Source organism: Camelina sativa, chromosome 11, assembly GCF_000633955.1.
Source record: "Camelina sativa cultivar DH55 chromosome 11, Cs, whole genome shotgun sequence".
In the NCBI taxonomy this organism is placed as follows: domain Eukaryota; kingdom Viridiplantae; phylum Streptophyta; class Magnoliopsida; order Brassicales; family Brassicaceae; genus Camelina; species Camelina sativa.
In genome coordinates this window covers 19325037-19341688 of record NC_025695.1, presented here as the reverse complement: position 1 = coordinate 19341688, position 16652 = coordinate 19325037, and the positions used below count along the sequence as shown (strand labels likewise).

Genomic DNA, 16652 nt, shown 5'->3' with positions numbered 1-16652 from the left:
CGGGGATTGCACAACTTAAACAAATAAAGATTTTGTGGGAAAGAGCAAGCAAGTTCTTTTATTAATCGGGGAAAACGTGAGATCGTCACTTAAAACAAGTCGAGATAGAGCTTGTTAGTTCACAAGCGAACTAGCAAGCTTAAAGTGACGAACTGAAAATAGGAACGAATTATACGAAAGACAATAACAGTTTTCGATGCAAAGTATTGCTCTGTAGGTATTGTCCGCGGGTCAAGATGATGATCCCAATAAATGCTTTCTCCTTTTATAGGGGACTGTCGACCTAAGGGTGTCTAGGGTTTTCGTCGTGAATTCCCGAGATTGCCCTTTGCGAGAATTAGTGGACTTGCTCCCAATCTTGTCGGGCCAAAATTGTAATTAGTGAGTCTTGTTGGGCCAAGTGGCATATTGGGCGTAGCCCATATCCAACAGAAATGTATAGTTATTTAAGTGGCCAAAACTGGCAAATCTGGAAAGCCAAGCAAATCTGTATAGTTCTTGCCTTCTTCTCAATGTTCTCATAGAAGCATAATATTTAATACCAGACAAGAAAATGTTACAAAGACGAATCATAAAGCAGATAACCGTTGAAAGCCTGAAAGACAAAGTCAGAACTAGTCTAAAGACCTTTCAACTATCATTTGCCCATCACAAAAGAACATGTAAAACTAAAACAAATTAAGGAAACAAATTTGGGTTCACTCCTAGGGTGAACCTTGTTGTTCACTTCTTCCTTTTCGACCAATCAGAATCTTCTATACATTATTTCATTTAAAAATTAAATCAAAATTAATTAAAACAACAAAACAAATTAAGGAAACAAATTCTGTGTACTTTTAATTAAGGAAAGCTAAATATTGGTTTGGTTTAGATTTTATAATTAGAACAAAATTATATGTCGGTTTGGGTTTACAAATAAGATGATTAGAGTTTAAATTTTATAATTAAAACAAAATTATATGTCGGTTTGGGTTTACAAATAAAGTGGTTAGGGTTTAGATTTTATAATTAAAACGAAATTATTTGTCGGTTTGGGTTTACAAATGAAGTGTATAGGGTTTAGATTTTATAATTTAAACGAAATTATATGTCGGTTTGGATTTACCAATGAAGTGGTTAAGGTTTAGATTTTACAATTAAAACGAAATTTTATGTCGGTTTGGATTTACAAATGAGATTGTTAGGGTTTAGATTTTACAATTATAACGGAATTATATGTCAGTTTGGGTTTACAAATAAGATGGTTAAGGTTTAAATTTTATAATTAAAATGAAATTATATACCGGTTTGGGTTTATAAAAGAGCGGTTTGAGTTTTTAATTTTATAATAATGTACTAGGTTTGACCCCGTGGTGTACCACTGGGCAATTTTTTTAAAAAAACTTTTGAATATATTATAAATAGATCAAGTTTCTTTGAGTTTTAATATAGATGTTACATTGTTATATATGTGTGTGTTCTCACAGTAATTAATAAAAAGGTTAAGATAGATTATTTATATATTAAAATAACTCAAATGTGAAATAATCTATATCCAAATATATTTGTTTGGTTACAAAAATTCTAAAACAATTTTTAAAATATATATCCGTTTATAAAAATTCAAATCACATCATATGCTAAAAAAAATCTTAAATTTTATTAACTTAATGTATTAAATAGTAATTGAAATAATTAAATATAAGATTAAATAAAAGTGAAAGAAGAATTCTATTTTAATCTAACATATTGCTTTAAATTAGATAGATAAATTTTAGGAAATTAATATTATAAAATAAGGAAATCAATGTGTTTGGTTATAAGGATTGTAGAGAATTTAGTTGGGACTTATTTGGATACAGAGATAAGAAAGGATGACACAAAAATGTACTCCAAAAATGTTAAAATAGATACAAATTTTGTTTCTTTATTTTATAAAGAAGTGAATAAATAAGTTCTTAAATGTATTATGACATGTTACATTCTGATTGGTTTAATTAAAAAGAAATGAACAAAAGGGTTCATCCTAGGGGTGAACCCATGAATTGTTCTTTTATAAACAAAAATAAAAGCTCTCATTAAAGTTAATTACATGTCAAATTATCATCTAAGCTATTTTTGGATCGGGTAAAGATCTATGTGTAAAATAACCCATAATTCTTCATTCGGATCTTCCCATATCTCCTCCAAAAGAAATTCGATTATGGTTACCTCTATCTTTGTTTGGTATGATTTCTCTGCAAACAAACAGAAATAATCAATTCTCGTCGTGATTTGTTACCAAATAAAGATAAAGATTTAGTGCTAATATTAATAACAATATCATAAACAAATATTCGATATCTGTATATATGGTTGTCAAAAAACGTTACACACATAATTATATATTTTAAATTAAATGCTAACAATATCATATTTCTTTAAATCACTAACATATTCCATAAATAAATTCATAATTCTTTTTTTTTTTTACAACAAAAAATACTAGATTGGCTCAAACAAGCTAATACGAAAGTACATTATTAACATAGGTAACTAAATGCGGAACTGTGCGAGCGCGTCGCGCAAGATTATCCGCTTTACCATTCTGAGAACGCGGGACGTAGACTAATGAAAAGGAAGTAAACTCCTCTTTATCCGCCTGGCTGTCGTCCAAGTAAGGTGTAAAAGCTGGCCACTCGGAAGGCGAAAACATCATCTTCACTAAGTCGGAACAGTCGGTGAGGAAAACAACAGATTGGTTATCTGCTCCAATCATACATCGCATGGCCCAGACAAGGGCCTCAATCTCAGCATGGAGAGGGGTCAGACTACGGCGAAAGTTGGCAGCTCCCATAGTGGGGACGTCACCATAGGGCGACGTGCAGAACCACCCTCTTCCTGCATAACGGTCTGTTGCTTTCCAGGAACCATCGACAAAACAAATATAGCTCGCCAAAGAACTAGGAGCACTGAAGCCCCTGCTTCCCCGGGGAACAACCTCAATAGGAATAGCCGATGCGACCGTTAAATCCTCTGTTTGAGCCAAAGTCGATGCTTTTGCCTCATCTTCCGCTAGCCGCAAGATCGCTAGGGGATTGGAATCCAGATTACTAAAGAGTTTATCATTACGCGTTTTCCATATATACCACAAGATCCAGGGGAAAAATTCTTGTGTCGAAACATTTGTAAAACGCCAAAAAAGAAAATCCATGTTTGTGAAAATTGAAGCCGATGGAAAAACACCCAGGGCTGTCGGGAACTGCGACAGAGCCCAAACCTGTCTAGCAGGCAGACATTCAAAGAGGGTATGATTAATTGTCTCCTCCTGAAAACCACAATTACCACACGTGGCATCATAACTCATACCACGTTTCCGTAGATTAGTTGTAACCGCCACATAACCTGTAAAAACTTGCCACATGAAATGACAAAGTTTTGGTGGGCACCTAATCTTCCACACAAAGGCCTGAAGAGGTGTAATATCCAGCCCAAAAACGTTCAGCCCAGAGGGAGCCATCCGATGAGAACATAGACAATGATATCCTGATTTAACCGAATATTTACCAGACTTAGTAAAGTGCCATCCCGGCATATCCGGTTGTCGCAACGGTAAGGCAGAAATTATAGCAACATCTTGTGGTACAAACGTAGCCGTAAGCTGAGCCATATCCCAGGAATTAGATTTCCTATCAATGAAATTTGCAACTCGGAGCAGAGGATCAAAAGGCGAACCTGTGCTCAATGCTGGTCTCGGGGATTGAGCAGGAATCCAAGGGTCAGTCCATACAGAGATGGTAGCCCCAGATCCTACTCGTGTAATAAGTCCTTTATTAACCAGAGAGCGAGCAGAAACTATACTCCGCCACCCATAGGACGGGGAGTAAGATTTAATTGGATCCAAAGGATCAGAATGCCGATAGTATCGTCCTTTAAAAACCCGTGCAAAAAGTGATTCTAGTACCATGATCAAACGCCAGAGCTGCTTTGCCAACAGAGCAGTGTTATAATCATCCAAGCATCGGAAACCTAAACCCCCAGCTTCCTTACCACTACATAGTTTATCCCATGACACCCAGTGAAGCCCTCGTGATTGTCCCGATGAACTCCACCAAAAATTAGAAATCGCACTAGTCAATTTCCGCGTAACCGTCTTGGATAAGCGGAAACAGGACATCACAAAAGTAGGGACAGCCGTAGCAACAGACTTAATCATTACCTCCTTGCCCCCTTTTGATGAAAGCCTAGCCGGCCACCCACTTGCCCGAGCTTGCAATTTATCCTGGACAAACGAAAAACTTTTGTTTTTGCCCCGCCCAGGCTTTCCGGAATACCTAAATAAGAACCCATACCACCCAAATTTGTGATCCCCAGAACCCCTTTTAATTCTTCCCTAAGCCCAAAATCCACCGTATGTCCAAACTGGACCGAGGACTTCTGGAAATTGATTTGTTGGCCAGAGACCCGTTCATACTTGTTGAGAATCCCCAATACCACTTCACATTGCTCCTTCGTGGCCCGACAGAAAAATAGACTATCATCCACAAATAAGAGGTGAGAGATAGCGGGACTAGCAGTCGAAACCTTGATACCCGTAAGAAGTTTCAATCTTTCCGCTTTCCGAAGATGTGCAATAATCACCTCCGTACAAAGAATAAAGAGATAAGGGGACAAAGGGTCCCCTTGGCGTAGACCCCTACAAGGATTAATAGACCCATAGGCTTGTCCATTAAGTAAAACCTTGTATTGAACCGACTTGACACAGCACATACATGTTATCCACATCTCATAGAACCCAAACTGCCTGAGTACATTTTCGACGAAGGACCACTCGACCCGGTCATAGGCCTTACTTATATCCATTTTTATAGCCATGAACTTTCCCTTGCAAGAGGGATTTGTTCGGAGCCCGTGAAACATTTCCTGAGCAATCAATATATTATCTGAAATTAGGCGACCCTCTACAAATGCCGATTGCGTTTCCGAGACTAGAGATGGTAAAACAGTGCGAAGTCGCTGGCACAGAACCTTTGATATAATTTTATAACCAACATTGCATAGGCTAATAGGTCGTAGCTCCGTCATCCTTGTCGGCTTATCCACCTTTGCGATAAGACATATGTTTGTCACATTAAGCCTCTTATCAAAATTCCCATTCCGCAGGAAAGAATTGACTAAAAGCACTAGATCTGCTTTAACCGTAGCCCACGCCTTCTGGTAAAAAAGGGCAGTCATCCCATCTGGTCCTGGAGCCTTGTCCGGATGCATCATAAAAAGTGCATGTTTAACCTCATGTTCTGTAACCTCTCGAGTTAAGAGTTCATTTGTCTCGAGCGAAATAGATGGCTGAACCTCGTCTAACATTTCTGCAAAATCCGAAGGTTCCGAGGATGTAAAAAGATCCTGAAAATAAGAGACCGCAATGTGTTGGATATCCCTCTCTTCCGTCATCCAATTACCGTGCTGATCATGGAGACCAACAATCCGGTTCCGAACACGTCTTTGTTTTGTTTGAGCATGAAAATAACTGGTATTTTGGTCACCAAAACGCATCCATCGACTTCTGCTTTTTTGATACCAATACACCTCTTCATCCCGATATGCCTCCCGTAACCGCCAAGTAAGTTCCGCCAGCTCATCAACCGAGGTAGTATCATCGCCTGGGCTATCGCTAATTTGGCTTTTATATCCTCAATTGTCTCCCGCCCAAAGGGTAATTGCTCTTTCCTCCACCGAGAGATAGCACGACGACATTTGGTAATTTTGTCTACCAGATTGGAGGAGGTTCTGGCTCCCGTCGGATCCTCCCATCCCGCAAAAACCGCATCAAAGAAACCCTCCTTATCCAACCACCGTCTATCAAATTAAAAACCACCCCAACCCCGTCGACTCTTATCCTCAATAACAGCTAGCAAGGGTTTATGATCCGATGCAATCATCAGTAAATAGTCCGTAAAAGAATCTTTAAACAAATCATGCCACCTCATTCGCCAAGGCCCGATATAAGCGACAACGTATCGGCTTCTTATCCCGCCACCCTCTCCAGGAAAGACTATCTCCAAGAGCAGGAAACTCAAGTAAGCCACAATGGCGGATCATTGTATTGAAAGATACAAAAGAAGAGGCATGGCGCAAAGTACCACCCCTTTTCTCATGATTTCCTATTAACTCATTAAAATCTCCAATTAGAAACCATGGAGCATCTCTATTCAACCCGATTCTTATTAACCGTTCCCAAACTATGTCCCGATTTTTTGGTACCGGATCACCATAAATAAAAGAGAGATAAATTAATTTGCCTTTGTAAGTAACTTCCACATCAATAATTCTATTGGACTCAAATAAAATGGAAACATTAATATTATTATTATTATAAAAAAGTGCAAGTCCACCACTATAACCAACAGGTTCAACCGTTTTTAAATGTGAATAAGCAAAATGACCAACAAAAGGTTCCAAAACAGAAAAATATTGTCTAGTTTCACAAAGAAATAGAAAATCAGGCCGATGTTTCCCCCATAAGTCCCTGAGATAACCAACAGTTGCTTTATTCCCCAGCCCTTGACAATTCCAGCTTAAAATCTTCATTTGGTATCCTTAGGTTTGGGTGGTTTCGTCCCACTAGCAGCTCCCTTCTCCGTTTCCTGGTTCTTCGGGTTTGGACCCTCACCACCCAACTCATTAGTCTTTGGTGCAGGCCTCTTCCTTGGGGTGGTTCTCAAGTACACATTTAACTTCTTAGATGCGGCACCCTTAAAAGCCAAAGTTGCTTTGGCCTTACGGATCTTGTCCAAGACCGGCTCAGCAGTAACTCGGGAATCATCCAGATCCGACGCATCCATGGAATCCTCTCCAGAGTTCTCTCCAATACCAGTGAGACCCTCCGCTGCATTCGCCGAAACCATGTCAAAAACTAATGCCAATCCATCAGGTGCACCAGCAACAGCGACACCCTGCACATTATCTGCCTCGAGAGCCTCTGAAGGCCTAATTTCTCTCTCTTCCGCATCTAGCACCTTAGCCATACCTTGATTAGGATCCGCAGGACCCCCCACGTCTGTTTCCTGAACAGTATCCGAAGTATCCAACATCACCACCTCCGAAGCACTAGCTTTGTCAACTGCCAAACTAGTAGTACCAACAGTAGCATCTCCTGTCAAGCCTTCCTTCCCCATCGCCAAAAGTGGCTCAGAGTCAGGCTTACCTCCCCCACCTCTTGCTCTCCCTCTTGAAAGAGAGGACGCTGAACCCGCTTTGGAGGTTGAACACCAGTACCAGAAACCCTAGTAGAAGTTTGCCCACTAGAATCAAGAAGCTAACCTTGTTCCACCTCATCTATCGACTCCACAACCTGAGCAACAACCGCAGCTGCACTCCGTATCATGTGACGGTGCTCATTAAACTCAACATAGTTTTGGTACCTTCGTACCTTACGTGATGGACCCTGAGCAACAACAGAAGGCGGAATCTGAACCCCAGAACCATGTTTCCCTTGAGAATGCCGCAGATGTTCCATCACTTGAGCTCCTCCCTTGCCTTCCACGACCTTACCTTTTCCTTTGTTTATGTCCTTAACCACCGCACCCTTGTAGCTCTATAAAGAGCGACCACCATATTCCTCCTTAGGCAAAGGAGGCAACACCTCCGCCACCACCGGCTTCAGCAGTGGACAATGATCAATATCATGACATAAACTGAAGCAATGCTTACAAAAACCATGAAGACGCTCATAAAACAGGTTAACAATGGTTTCCTCCCCATTGTAAAACTCAATCATCGTAGTAAAACACAAAGGTTTGAACCCATTCACCGTAACTTTAACCTTTCCGCCATCAATGTCGACCGCTTCAACCTTCCCCAGAGCAGTTCCAATGCTACGGAAAGTTGGTTCAGCCCAGAACTGGAATGGGACATCCAACACTCGAACCCAGAAAGTCAGATCTGAAGGATAGGTTGGATCCACCATTGGGCTCCAACGTACCATTGACACCATCCACCGATCAAAGTGAAAAGGAGCCATTTGAAGCACCTCGTAATTCTTCTTATTCACAAATTCTGAGATTTAGATTACTAAACTTTCTCCCCTAGATTTTTTTCTACTAACACTTACAAAATTCTCTAACTTTTTGTAAAAAAAACGTTATAAATATTTTTCATTCACTTCATCATACTTCAAAATTAGATCCAAACTTTGAAAATACTAAATTTTACCTTTCAAAACTATATCCAAAATGTAAAATAGAAAATTTAAACTTATTGAAAATTTGTGAAGTGTATTTTTAGGTTATTTTTCAAAAATGAATCCATCACTTGGTTAATTGGTTTAAAAGAGAAAATTTAAAAAAGTGAATTGGTAAAAACATATTCATCTAATCATCTTTTTGGATTTGGTATACTACGTAAAAAATCAAACAATGATGTCTCTTCACAGTTACACAATATGCAACAGTTTGACGTGTTTGCTTCCTCTCCCTCCATTTTCAAGTTGAGCATATCTCATAAGCCAAAAAAAGCGGTTAGAGATCCTCCACCTCGCATCCCACCGTAACAACATACACTCTCAATCCAAATAGATATCAAAACCCCACACGTCAACGAAACCACTCTTTTGATTTCATCCTCTATCCAATTACACCACGCCACGTCATCACCAGAACCAAAATGTTTCTGTACAGAAACGTATCGGTTCTGTTTTTGCTCCCCACACAAAGCGTTCGCCTTTTTGGTTTCTTCAATTGGATCCCCAAAAAAAAAACCCTAACTTTGACATGGAAGGAGAGATTCAAGACTGGGAGGTACTACAGAGCTTGAGATCTACCACTGAGGATGATAATTCGAAGAGCTTGGAGGAGATTGAAGTTGCCACTCATGGTATGATCAGGTTTGATCACTTCTCTATTGAGAACAAGAGTGGTGTGTCTCCTCGTGTAGAAGGGGAAGATGAAGAAGGTTCTGTTAAGTCGGGTAGTCCTGGCTGGATTGAACCATCCTACGATGCTGCTTATGGTCCAAAGCATTTTAGTGAGTTATGGTCTGACTCGAGTAGTGATCGGCTTGAGGATCAGAGGTTAGTTGATGATGAGTTGGGTTTAGAGAGAAGCGAAGTGGGTATTGTTGAATATAGCCAAATTATAGTTCAAGACATGGATTTGATGAGCTCTGGTGAGGGAAAGGATGAATCTTTACTGTCAGGTGATCTAGTTAGTGGAAATGATCCGGTGGAAGGAGAAGGGAACTCTGTTTCTATTAGTGATCCATCTGTTAAATCTGGTGGTGGTGGTGGTGGAGGAGGAGAAGAGAATGGGTTTGTGTGGTGGAAAATTCCAATAGAAGTGTTGAAGTATTGTGTTTTTAAAGTTAATCCTATCTGGTCTTTCTCCATGGCCGCAGCATTTGTGGGTTTTGTTATGTTAGGGCGTAGGTTGTACAATATGAAGAAGAAAAGCCGTACCCTGCAGCTTAAGGTTCTGTTGGATGATAAGGTAATTAGTTCAGTCCACTTGATTGTTCAGTGTTCTTTTGAGTATGTCAATTCTTGATCCCCTGTGGTCATTGTTCGATCTTTTGGAGTGAGATGAGATTTCATAGTTCAACTTTAACTGTGAAGTTCCATGTTTGGTAGTGTCATTGTTGATTTGATGTAGAAATTTAGAAGATCAGAATCTCTTTTTTGTGTGGTTGTTGGTTAAGTTAAACTGTTTGTCCTGGGACTAGTTTTGTGTTGTTGGTTATTGCGAGTTTTCTCTTTGCTAAGTTGTTTAGATGCAGCTAGCGACCCATGGTGATGAAGAAAGTGTTTTTGTAAGCTGTCTTATTGGTTCTTTGAAATAGCACCAGTTCAGTTCTTCATGTATGCTCTAGGTATGGAGAAGCAAAACTGTAGTTGGTGAGAGATAGGCGTTAGAAAGACACCTGAGTGATCTCCATCTCGTTGTGCTTCTTCTATGTGGTTTTATCTGCTTTTATGATTGAACATCATATATATTTGCATTTTAGTTTGACATGTTCTTTTGTTATGGGCAAATGATAGTTGATAGGTCTTTAGACTAGTTCTGACTTTGCCTTTGGTTATCTGCTTTCTGATTCTTCTTTGTAACATTTTCTTGTTTGGTATTAAATATTATCTTTCTATAAGAAGGACAAAAGTAGTATTGGAACCTGACACTTTAGTTTAACCGGTCTGAGTCCTACTTACGGTTGCAAATAACTTGGCGGATCATTTATGTAATTTCCTACAAAAATTCATTTTTTTGCTTGACTTCTACTCATCTTTCAAAAGTTTGTGAGTATTTCAGAACACATTTACACCATCTCATTCTTGTTTTGTCTGTCTTTTGAATGAATTACTTCTTCAGAAGGTGGCGAATCATGCTGCTCGGTGGAACGAAGCAATCTCAGTAGTGAAACGTGTGCCAATAATCCGGCCAGCACTCCCATCTTCGGTGGGTATGAACCAGTGGTCCATGATGAGTTTAAGGTGAAAGATAAGTGAATCGAGGGCATAATATATGTGAGATGCATGATTAATGTGGTTGGGTGCATGTATCATATGATTGTATTAAAATACGAGTCGACAGTCTCAAAATGTTACCAAAACATACAAAGTATGCGTGTAAGTTTGCACTATGTGTGTGTGTATATATTGTTGCTTGCTTGGTGAAATACATATCATAATGCAGGTTTGGAAGGTTGCGGGCAGAATCCGACCTTGATTAGCCTTGTGGGTTGATCTTAGTTGGCAGTGTTGTAAAGAGATTGTACAAAGACAAAAGCCAATAACGGAAATTTGATGATTCATTGAGACAGTACGACACTTAAGTTATGAAAAGGATTGAGACAATAAACCCAAATTAACAGGGAAGTTCACGTGAAGAGGGCAATGAACTCATAGATATAGAGTCTATCCTTCTTCACTTTATTATAGCTATCCAAACTCTACGCTGTCAATTCTGATTACTGATTAGACGTATGTCTCTTCTTCTTGTTTCTTTGTCTTCTATCACTCTATTATTCGTTGACCATTTTACCTCCAGAGATGATATATACTCATTTATATCATACTTAATCACAAATGTATACTGTAAGTATACTGTAAGGATCCAAAGCTAACCCGTACTCATGATTCATGAATTCTAATTCTAACGGATTCCAAGAGGAAAGAAAGCAAACCAAATTCGAGCTTCAAGATATACATAGCCATTGTCTTACAGAACATATTCACCTACTCATCCACTAAAAAAACTTGTATAAGTAGATCAAATATTGAGAGAAACTAAACCAAAAATAAAGTAATTAAACCAGAAATTAAGAGTAGGGTGTCAATCGGGCTGGCCCGGCCCGGTTCGGCCCGAAACCCGTAAAGCTCGCATATGTTTGAGCCCGGCCCGGTCCGGTCCGAAATATTTCCGAGTCTATATTTCAAAGCCCGAGTCCGGCCCTAACAGGGCTACAGGGTTTTTCGGGCTTCTTCGGGCTTATCTTACCGATCAAAAAATTAAACTTATAAGCCTTAAAAAGTAGTGTTTGAAGGTGTAATATAAAACAAATCAATCAAAAATTTAATAATTCATCTATATTCACTACAACCAACTTAATTTAATAGAAATAGTTTAAAGCTAAATAAAATTTCGATATTTTAACCAAATAAACCAATATATAATTCATATAAAACATCATAGATAAAAATTTTAAAAGTATTAAGTATGGTAATTAAGTAAATATGAAACCTAGGATTAGAGTTTACAACTTTATTTACAATAAATTATTAATCAAATATTGCAATCAAACAAAAATGTTAACAAAAAGATACAAAATTTTTTGTTTAAGGACTTTTCGGGCTGGCCCGAGCCCGGTCAAGCTAAGCCCGAAAAACCCTATTGCCCAAACGGGCTGAACCCGAAAAACCCGATTTTTTTTTGACATATATATTTAAGCCCGAGCCTAGTGTTTTTCAGGGCCGGGCCGGGCCAACCCGCGGGCTCTAGTCCTAGTTGACATGCCTAATTAAGAGCAACCTATCCCTAGAAACTAAGTGTAGAGGGTAATAAATATTGGAAAGAACAAAAAATGAAGTAAATAGGTATGGGTCCATGTTTATGATGGCATGTGACAAACAATCAAAGCCCACACCATTAATTGGAGATTGAAGAAACAATGCTTTTCATATTCTGTAACACCACTTCAATTCCTTTTTTCTCTTGTTTCCTATTCAGTATTGTGTCCTGAGGACTGCCCATAACTTGTTTTGTCTTTTTATCTCAGTTTCCACATGAAAAAAAGAATCAACTCAGGACAAAGAAGAATAATTACCATGAAGTCTAAGTGTTATTAGTTTTTGTTATAAGACATTCGAAATTTTTACTGTAGTGTGTTAGGATAAGACGATAAGTGAAGACGCTTTTGGCCACTATTATATAAATAACGTCTGCAATGCCGCAATGTGGAGCTTTCTTCACCAACTAAAATAATCATTTCGCTTCATTGAATGAAAAAATGAGTCCTCTCTGCAGATAAAATAGACATACAAAAGACATTAGAAAACAACAAAAATTCCACAGAGATAGAGAGAGGAAGAGCTTTGAAATATTTAGATTTTAGAATACATGGGTGGTGCTACAAGCAAGCAGGAGAGACACAGTTCTAGGAGACGGATCAAGGTGAAATCGAATGAACAGATATGGAGACCAACAAGAAAAGAGCTTGATGAGAAAGAGAGAGTGATTGTGGCTCTGAAGACGGCAGAGAAAGAGTGGAGGAAAGAGAGGAAGAGACTGAGAGAGGAAGTGAAGAGGCTGAGGCTGAAGATGGAAGAGAAAGAAGAAGCAAAAGCGAAACAACGCGAGTGGGAATGGGTCGTGGAACAGATGTGTGTAGAGAGAGCCGTGAGGGAAGAGGCTGTGGATAGGTGGAAACAGCTCTATTTCGCTATCAAGAATGAGCTTGATGATCTCATCCAGACAACATATGGTAAAACTTTTTACAACTAATCTCATCTTTTGACTTTGGTTTTGGTTTTTGAGAAAAGTAAATGAGTTTTTGTTTCTTTTCGTAGGAGAGGCGCTGAGACAGAAACCTCAAGAAGAAGTTGCAAAGACAGTTCAAGAACTCAGGAAGGAAGTTAAAGTCAGGGGAGAAACCATTGAGACACTCAAGGGGAGAATAGCTTTGATGGAGAAACAACGAATTGGGAAGGAAAGAGAGGTTGACTTACTGAGACAGAGTCTGCGTATCCTCGGTGGTAGCAGCGGGAAGAACAAGAAGGCACCGTCATCTGCTACCAGAAACCTGCCTGTATTCAAAGCAAAATTCAATGGGTGTAAATAACAGCTTTGTCATATCAAATTACTTTCCCATAGGGATTGCTCTCTAAGTAGACTCAAGAAGCTTCAAGATATAGTAAGCCATTACTTTGTGTCTCATGACACGAAAGGAAGTTGTATATATTTCGGTATCAATAAAATTTAAAATGGACACAAAACTATTGGTAAATTGTTTTTTTTCCAATCTCAGTTCTAGGTTACTCTATATGATGTATAAACTACGTGCAACTAAGAACTGCATAAAACTTGTAAAAGTTCCAAAACAATCGAGAAAGCTTAAGGATTGAGATAACTTACTTTTCCCGCAACTGCTCTTTAGTAAAGTTCACAGATGCAGGTCATGCTGAAACTAAGACAGTCGAGAGCCGTAAGACACAAATAACATTCCCTGCATTGTTTCCCTGAGCATGCACTGAAAGTATCATATTCAAACTCCAGATGCTACTATAATTTAGTTCAAGGAGCAGTTCTGGACCCTGAGGAAAGAGTAAAAATCAAAAGAGATTTTTGACATCTATACACTTTCAAATATTTTGATAACTACCAAGCTTTCTTGTCCCCTTTCGTCTATGTTTAACTTTACAGGACTGAACCACAGGTCACTAAAATATAATTACATTTTGGTACACAATATTCCTTTCCTTCGTGGTCCAGTGACAATATAATAATGCGACCCAGTTGATTCTTTTCTGGTGTAAATGGTATACAGTGTGAATCCTATATAGCTGGAGCGAGCCATTACATGCTCTCATGGTCTTAGCCCTCTCTCACTGATTGAGTAGTAGCATTTTCAACAACGTTCTGATCTTCAACTTTCTTGTAATATAATTTCACACTCTGAAAAGATTGCCAACAAAAATTGATTCCAATAAGCTAATTTCAATGTTACTACCCTGTGAGAGATTAATATTCCATAATTTTAAGTCGGTATGTATTTTCTGAGTACTTGACTTATCACTTATCACCAATTGCTTAAATGGGCACTAATAACATACCTCTAACAGTGTGATGTAATAGAAATCTTCCATGTGCTGCATAAGGGCACTCCCATCACGAAGTGCGTTGAATATTTTGATTTCAGTTTGAAGTATCTTCTCAACAAGTTCCTTCTCACCTTTCATCTGAAAGATAACATCCATATAATCTCACGTAAGGATGTCACTCATTTTCTTGTTAAGTAATATTTCTCACTAGAATTGTAGCAAGCCTCTCTACGTTTTCTGAATAATACCCATAGGTAGAAAATTCTAACTTCTAAAAGAGATTTATAGAATGAAACAGACCATACAACTGGTAAAAAAATTGAGTTCGACTATGAATAAATGTCTGTGCCGCACATGTATATGAAGGCATCAAATAGAATAGCTATTATATGAACCTATAACTAAGGTCCTAGGAAGTAGATAGCTATGGAAAATAACCTAATAACAAACATATGCAGAATATATGTGAAATACAAGCAGGAAAATTAAAACTTAAATGATGATCAAAAGAAATAGGTGAAGAAACCAGAGAAAGTTAGGTGCTTGAGGACTTACAAATCTACTAACAAGAATATCAGGTGTCGCTTCTCCAATAACCTCAGCATGATACCCATCTTTTTGGAACTCAGTATTCTCCTGCAACATTATATCACCCAGTCTACTCAACTTACACCGAAAAAGCATAACGCATAACTGAAAGAGCTCGTAATGCAGAGTAACACGTAAAAAGCTGTCACATCCATTCCCTAGAAACACTATTACATAATAATATTGTTTTTTCAGGTTACACAAGATAATAAGCCAGACAGAATCAAATAAATGACAGTTGCTAAATCGAAGACCATAAGCTGAAAAATGTTTCCAGCGACAACAGGCAAGGAAACACGACGAGGAGCATAGATCATTTCAATCACGTATACCAGCACCTCCACGACAAATTGAAAATAATGCTCGGCATAGATTAAAAATGTTCGATCAAAGGGTAAGAATACCACGTCTCCAGCAGTTAGATAAATAGGATGAGCAACATGACAATAGCCCATTAAGCGAGGGACTGTGGGAATTATGTCTCTATGGTTTACAACTCTCCAGCTGTCTTTTACTTTCTGTGAAAGTGCAGAATGGAAAACATATTTATCAAGAAGATATTATGAAGCTGTGCCATCTCAAGTTAGAAGAAGCATAACCTGGTTATAAATTTCAGCAAATTTTTTGTTGCCTACTCTTGGAGATCCAAAATTGTACATGGTAATAGTGATTGCTCCACGTCTAGCAAGCATACACAAATAAAGTTGATAAATGCCCATCAACCTGATGTCTTTCATGGTGATACGTAGGAGTACAGGAGTTCCCGAACCACTTACTTAGCTAACTGGCTTGACGCAAGTTCAAGAGCCAAGAGTGTAGCTAATGCACCACCCAAGCTATGTCCAGTCACATAAACATGCCATTTATCTTCATGCCCAGCAACATCGTCTCTGACAAAGGGGAAAGAGCATATGCATTAGAAATTATGTCCAAATTGTAACAGACCTTGTAAACGTAAAAGCCAAACACAGTATTTATTTTCGTGAGAAAATTAATTATACTTTATCTAGAACCAATATTACAAGAAGACAGACTGGCATTTTCAACAATGACAAATATTTGTTTTCACAGCAAAAAAGGGATGCAACCATTGAAATAACAGGTAAGTAAGAAAAACTCTCCAAAAACAGGAAAGTAAAGTGAAACATAAGAAGCACCTACATGTAGCCAATTGCCATTTTGAGCAACGATATTATCCTTATCTGTACTGAATCGTATGCACTCAGAAATCCACTATGAACCTAAAAATCCAAGGCAGCATTAGACAATAACTCAATAAACTATACTTGTATCAATGCCACGAGTTTAAAACATACTTGTACTTCTTGCTTGAAGTCCCCACCAATTCTTTCAGGGTTCAGACTGCAACATATTCAAAAGATGTCCAGGAGAGATGAATTATAAGTTTATAACTAAGTAAAACTTCAAAAAATGTAAACATTAAGTTGTTTCTGAATCAATGTAGAGAAGCTGAATAAATAGGCAATACTAACCCAGCAGGAGCTAGCATCAGATCAGTCTGCAAATCTTTCCACTTTGTCTGACAACATGAAATATTGACTGTCAGAACTGAAAGAGAAAACTCAAATATTAAGAAGATATAGATAAAAGCCTACCTGTTCAGTTCCTCTAAAAGAGATAACTACTCTTTTCCTCCTTGCATCACGCCAAATTGCCACCTGCAGCTTGCAAATTAGTATGTCTATTAGCAGGAACTTTTATTATCAGGAAAGGATACACTTCATCCCTGAAATCACTTGTTTCCAAACAACTAGAATCAGTACGTCGAAGACAAAAGAGTTTT

General features: G+C 38.4%; 3 protein-coding genes, 1 long non-coding RNA gene and 1 pseudogene across 4 annotated transcripts; 2 read left to right on the top strand and 3 right to left on the bottom strand.

Moving 5' to 3' along the window:
• On the bottom strand, positions 2483–5615 carry LOC104728135. The gene is made up of 3 exons (XM_010447163.1): positions 5418–5615; positions 4382–5361; positions 2483–4292 (listed from the first exon to the last, which is right to left on the bottom strand). The coding sequence occupies exons 1-3, from the start codon at positions 5613–5615 to the stop codon at positions 2483–2485; spliced, it is 2988 nt and encodes a 995-aa protein (XP_010445465.1).
• LOC104723847 lies at positions 8656–10645 on the top strand. Its single transcript, XM_010442265.2, has 2 exons — positions 8656–9440; positions 10314–10645. Exons 1-2 carry the CDS (start codon positions 8727–8729, stop codon positions 10437–10439), a joined length of 840 nt encoding a protein of 279 aa, XP_010440567.1. The 5' UTR covers positions 8656–8726; the 3' UTR covers positions 10440–10645.
• On the bottom strand, positions 12245–13268 carry LOC104723845. Its single transcript, XR_757431.1, has 2 exons — positions 13169–13268; positions 12245–12461 (listed from the first exon to the last, which is right to left on the bottom strand). It is a non-coding gene; the product is annotated as an uncharacterized LOC104723845 (long non-coding RNA).
• On the top strand, positions 12454–13446 carry LOC104723846 (golgin subfamily A member 6-like protein 22). Its single transcript, XM_010442264.2, has 2 exons — positions 12454–12924; positions 13010–13446. Exons 1-2 carry the CDS (start codon positions 12561–12563, stop codon positions 13279–13281), a joined length of 636 nt encoding a protein of 211 aa, XP_010440566.1. The 5' UTR covers positions 12454–12560; the 3' UTR covers positions 13282–13446.
• Positions 13763–16652, bottom strand: part of LOC104728134 — an 8155-nt pseudogene continuing 5265 nt past the window's right edge.